The following is a 6235-nucleotide window of genomic DNA, read 5'->3' as shown; positions in this document are numbered from 1 at the left end:
GAAAAGCCCGAGCACCATGCAAACTTTGCTGTGTTAAACCAACACAGCGTGGTCTCGCCTACAAAGCAGCGTCCACACAGTGGGCGCTCGCCTTTTGGGGACCTGAGGATTAAGAGACTAACATATGACAGAGGCAGGCTTGGGCTCTAATGGCCTCTCACTGACACACTGCCTAAGGGTGAGACTTAAGTTTTCATGTCACCTGGCCACTTATGAATAAAAGTTCACGGTCCGATCTTTAATAAGACGGCGCGAGCGATGGCCGCGCAAAAGCAATGCTGTACGCCGGCCCGCGAGGGGCGTCGGAGAGCCCGGTCCTCTAGGGCGGGGACGTAGGGCACGGCGCACCCTCCAAAGCGCCTGCGCGGCGATGCGCCCCAGGGAAGGATGAGGAAATCGTCGACTCACTTCCGCTTCCTCATACCTTGGCGCCGCCCCCCGGAGGGTGGCGACGGAAGTGACGCCAGGCCCAAACGGCAACAACAGTTTTCCACGTGCGCGTAGGGCGCCAAGGTCAGGTGGGCAGGCGGGAGCCAATGGCGAAGCGTTTCGTGTAGGTCGGCTCTAGAGGCGGCCGCGCCAGGCACGGGCTCCCGCCAGTAGTGAACGGGCCGAGAGCTGGAAGGAGGCTGCTCATCTGTCGTGCGGCCGGGGTCAGGGAGCCGGAGCCGGAGCCGGAGCCGGGCCGCCGCGGGGTGGAGAAGCTGCGTCGGGGCGCAGGGGTAAGGACCGGGAAGGGTGGCGCGGAGTCGGGTCCCGCTTTGTGTGCCGCCTCGGCCTTCCTTGGTGTCCTACCACCGAGCTCTGCCGCTTTGGGAAGCGAAGCGACGCGACTGTACCCCGAGGTGGCTGCGTCACAGCTTGTGCTTGCGGTGGGGTAGGATGTCGGCTTCCCCGAGGCCGGGCCGGCAGGTCGTGGAGCTCGCGGGCCGGGACCGGAGCCTGCGGCCGGCGCCCCGGCGGGGTCGGGGAGGGCGCTCCCATTGTTTGGGCAGAGTGGATTTGATGGGAACGCCAAAGCTCGACCACTAAAAACATCTCCAGGGTCAGCTTGAAGCGGCGGAATCTCGTTTATTTGTCACCGAGCTGCCTTGCTGTCAGTTGTGGACTAGCGAACAGCCGCAGCCCCTGGCGACCACCGGACATGCTCCGCTTACATTAAATTAAAAAAAAATTATGTACTTATTTTTTTTTAAGTTAGGGTAGATCTGGCTGTTCTGGAGCTCACTATGTAGACCAGGCTGGTCTTGAACTCAAAAGTGATCCGCCTGCCCCTGCCTTCTGAGTGCTGCGATTAAAGGCGTGGGGCACTACGCCAGGCTTTCTGCTTGAGTTCTTTAGAGAGTTTGTACTTGGTACGCGTGACTATGACTAAGTCTCAGGAAAAAAGTAATCTACCTGCTAATTATGCTTAGGATAGGCCACAGGAGAGGTTGGCTGGCAGTTTCCACAAACCTTAGTGCCTTTTTCATCAGCCTTGTTATGTCATCATAGGTCATTAAGGACTTCTGTGGTACAGCATTCAAAAAAGCAAAGAGGTACACTTCATCTCCAGTCATTATGTGTTATCAGTAGTTGTTAGGTAAAACTTTGTTTTAAAGAGAAACATTTTACTTGGCTGAGAAATCTGGGAAGCCCAGTAATAACCCAACTTATCCAAAGTATAAACTTTTCTTCCTCTGGTAGCCCAGCTTTCATAGAAGTATTAAGTTTTACTAATTGTGAGCCTTAAGCAGATGTTATTTACCGATATTTCTGAAGGATTTGGGAAGTTATATTTATGAAAACAGACTTTAACCACTTGAAGATCAAAATAGATTTTACAAATTTGAGAAAAATCTTTCCTTCCCCACCGTTGCCTTTCTTCCTGAGGTTCTAGCCAAGCACAGAAAAAACAGGTTTTTTTTTTTTTTTTTTTTTTTTTCCAATAATTGGTTTATATTCTGAAACTAAATGTGGTAATGAAGACAGAGCTGAGGAAGCTGGGGTAGGAAGATCAGCCACCTTGTAATCGTCAGGAAGATGCTGTCTCAAAAATTAATATAAACAAGTAATAATACCTTTTGTATCACAGGCAAACAAAACTTCACCATCACCATAAATAGAATTCCTAAACCTTCCTAAGAAAGTACCAGTTTTATCTTTTCAGTAGATAAGCAAAAGCCTTGCTAATAGACTCTCATATCAGAAGTATGACAGTACAAGAGCCTGACTATGTGATATTATGTGCATAACAGCTTGATGCTGCTGTCTCTTCCACCAGACCTTTATTGAGTTGGATTTTTTTTTTAAAAAGTCTTAGATTTGTTCCTTGGACTTAAAAAGACACTGTTTTTTTTTTTTTTCTTTCTTCCTTTCTTTCTTAGGTTATTAGAAATGGCTACTCCACAGTCAGTTTTCATCTTTGCAATCTGCATTTTAATGATAACAGAATTAATCCTGGCCTCAAAAAGCTACTATGATATCTTAGGTGTGCCAAAGTCTGCCTCAGAGCGACAAATCAAAAAGGCCTTTCACAAATTAGCCATGAAGTACCACCCTGACAAAAATAAAAGCCCCGATGCTGAAGCAAAATTCCGAGAGATTGCAGAAGGTAAGTAAATGATGCTGAGGTCCCATGGGTATGTAGTAAGCTAATGGTAACTGATAATTTTGTAAGTCTTAAAAAGACGTTACGGAGATGGGAGAGGTGTATGCAGGATTTTGTAGTTTGTTAGAATAAACATCTGGTTCCTGAATAAGTAAATTGATTGTGGTAGGTCATTTTATTATTTTACCGTTTTAAAGATGTTGGCAGTGTATCGTTTATCTTTTTTGTTATTTATGAGACCATTGTGTCTAAAAAGGAGTATTTGAACACCAAAATGATCAACTGACTTAGTAAATATCAATTTACTTAAAAAAAAAAATTTCTTCATTTCATCTACATTTCAAACCAATGTGTATTTAAAAATCTGTAAAGAACATTTTGTCATAATACTAGTTCTAAAACAAACCGTACATCATGGGCATTAACTAGTTAATGGTGAGTGGGCTTATGTAGAGAGTCAGAATTAAACATTTACTTCAACTAGTAAGAAAGTAAAAAAATCTGATTATTAGCTGAATACATTTGATTATTTCTTTAGCAGTTAAAACTTGTTCTATTAGCCTGCCTTGTTTTCCAACTTATATTTTAGCTTTATTATTATTTGTAATAGTTTGTGATATGAAACACATAAGTTGAAGTCCTTTACTTGAAGTTTGCATATATACAATCTGGAATATTTTATCTTCAATTCCTAAAAGGTTTTTCTGTTTCAGCATATGAAACGCTCTCGGATGCCAATAGTCGGAAAGAGTATGATACAATTGGACACAGTGCTTTTACTAATGGCAAAGGACAAAGAGGCAATGGAAGTCCTTTTGAGCAGTCATTTAACTTCAATTTTGATGACTTATTTAAAGACTTTAATTTTTTTGGTCAGAACCAAAACACTCGGTCTAAGAAGCATTTTGAAAATCACTTCCAGACACGCCAGGAAGGTTCCAGTAGACAAAGGCATCACTTCCAGGAGTTTTCTTTTGGAGGCGGATTGTTTGATGATATGTTTGAAGACATGGAGAAAATGTTTTCTTTTAGTGGCTTTGATACCACCAATCGACACACAGTACAGACTGAAAATAGATTTCATGGATCTAGCAAGCACTGCAGGACTGTCACTCAACGAAGAGGAAACATGGTTACTACATACACTGATTGTTCAGGACAGTAGCTAAATCTTTTCCTGTTTCCATTATGCCCACCTAGTTTATTCTTCCTCACTATGTCAAAGTTTTCTGTGAACTATTTTGGTAAATGCATGATTTCACTTATGTTAAGCTGTTTGTTATAGGTATTCTATATATTGAGCTTTTTTTTAAAAAACAAATTAAAATACATTCAGCTAGTAGACAACTAATTAATTTTCCTGATTAGGAAAGGTTCTTTTGAAAGATCATATGCAAGTTTTTTTATGTTATCTGTCCTTTGGCTCATTAATTTGCACCCCCTCCAACCCTCCATCCCCCAAATAAATCCCAAACAAAACTCAGCCCGACATGTTAAATTTTAAAAGTTACCATAGATTTACATTGTGTGAACTTGAATAATAATTGCAGTGAAACCTCTGCAAATTCATAACTGCACGCCCTGTGGCCCCTGTGACTTGGGTTACTAAAAGACTGAAGTTGTAATTGAGTCATTTAGTGAAGAAGGCCATTGCTTTTGGCTGTTTGCCCCTGAGAGCTTTAGAAAGTGAAGGTTTGATGTTTATCACAGAAAGATGCCTTTTCTACAGTCGAATTGGTATAATGGGAAAGATTGTATTGCACGTAGTTAAGCTGAAAAAAGTTTAAAACTTGTGACATATTGCCAAGAAATTGTGTTTTAGTACTGGGTGAATGATTTTGTGTGATCAAAATCATAGCTTTGTAAACATCTTTTGAATATTTTTCTATTTGTTGACTTTCTAGGTCTTCGTATGAATTTGTTTTTGGTGTGTGTTTGTGTGTAGTTACTCTTTTGCACTTATCTTTATCTAGAGATTGACTAATACCTCATTCTTGTAAAAGCAGCCAGTAATTTCTGTGCGACCTTATTATGTGCAATATTTTTAAATTTTAAGAAATGTGTGCTTCTTTTGTTGTTATCTTTAGTTCTGCACTTTTCCATGTTATACTCCGTATGAGTATTAATCCTATGGATGCATATGAAAACTAGTGATGTCTCATACAATGTTGTGTGTGAGTAAGAGAAACTATAAATATTTACAACCTGATCCTCAGTGTTGTCATTTATTATGCAGTTTTGGGTGTGTAGTATGTATAAAGTGAAGCATATTCTGGTCATAGGCCATACTCTTGAAGTTTTGTGTAACTGAAATTCCCCCAAATGATCTTATTTTATTGCCACTTGGTATCTTCTGTTGTGTTACCATCTCATATTTCAGTAGCTTGATGGTTTTATTTTCTACAATTTTTGTGTATTTACTTTTTTGAGAGCAAGTGTTTTATCACAAGACCTTTCCTGGCTAAGAAAAGCAGAGACTTGATTCTCAAAGATGACAGACTTCTCCCCTCAAAACAAACACACATACATGACACATGACGTATTTGGAATGATTCTAATGTATGCCAGGCATGCATTCTACCATTAAGCTACATTGCTAGCCCTATACACCCTTTTTTTTGTTGTTGATTTTTTTTCTAGCCAGGTTGTCACTTGAGTCCTGACTTTATAATACCACCGAGACTGACTGGCTAGTCAAGCTCCCAGGTTCCTCTAATCTCTGCCCTACCCCCCTCCTTGCTGGCGTATCAGGTATTTATTGAGTACTGGGGATCTGAATTCAGGACCTCATGCTTATACTGCACCTGCTCTGCCATTTCTCCAGCCTCACTTTAAGGTTTTTTTTTTTTTAAATAGAGTTACTATATTCATTGATTTTTTTTTTTTTTTTTTTTTTTTTCCCTTCAAGACAGGATTTCTCTGTGTAGCCCTGGCTGTCCTGGAACTCACTTTGTGAACCAGGCTGGCCTCGAACTCAGAAATCGCCTGCCTCTGCCTCCCAAGTGCTGGGATTAAAGGCGTGCGCCACCACTGCCTGGCTATTTTCATTGATCTTATTTCTTAGATGTTATATCTATTATTTGATAATAAGAAAATAGCCATATCTTGAAGTTGGATCAAGGATCGTTTTTATATATATTTTATCATATTTTCATATATATCCTTTAAGACTGGGAGGCCTTTGGTTCTGTGAAGGCTCTGTGTAAGGTACTATCAGGGCAGTAAGGTGGGAATGGGTGGGTGGGGAACACCCTTATAGAAGCTGGGTGAGGGGAAACTTGGAAAGGGGATAACATTTGAAATATAAACAAAGTATCCAGTGCCTGACAAATACAGAGGTGGATGCTCTCAGCCAGCCATTGGACTGAGCACAAGGTCCCCAATGGAGGAGCTAGAGAAAGGACCGAAGGGGCTGAAGGCTGAAGGAGCTTGCAGCCCCATAGGAGGAATAAGCAATATGAACTAACCAGTACCCCCAGAGCTCCCAAGGACTAAACCATCAAAGAGTACACATGGAGGGACCCATAGCTCCAGCTGCATATGTAGCAGAGGATGGCCTTGTTGGACATGAAAGGGAGGTGAGGCCCTTGGTCCTGAGAAGGTCAGGTGCCACAGTGTAGGGGAATCCCAAGACAGGGAAGCACT

The 6235-nt window shown here is 41.9% G+C and overlaps 1 protein-coding gene across 1 annotated transcript; it reads left to right on the top strand.

The window, feature by feature from the left end:
* The first annotated feature begins 574 nt into the window (after positions 1–574).
* Positions 575–4799, top strand: Dnajb9 (DnaJ heat shock protein family (Hsp40) member B9). Its single transcript, XM_021202181.2, has 3 exons — positions 575–722; positions 2367–2593; positions 3304–4799. Exons 2-3 carry the CDS (start codon positions 2377–2379, stop codon positions 3753–3755), a joined length of 669 nt encoding a protein of 222 aa, XP_021057840.1. The 5' UTR covers positions 575–722; positions 2367–2376; the 3' UTR covers positions 3756–4799.
* Positions 4800–6235: the final 1436 nt, after the last annotated feature.

This window comes from Mus pahari, chromosome 7 (assembly GCF_900095145.1).
Source record: "Mus pahari chromosome 7, PAHARI_EIJ_v1.1, whole genome shotgun sequence".
Taxonomy (NCBI): Eukaryota; Metazoa; Chordata; class Mammalia; order Rodentia; family Muridae; genus Mus; species Mus pahari.
This window is presented reverse-complemented; position numbering and strand designations above follow the sequence as displayed.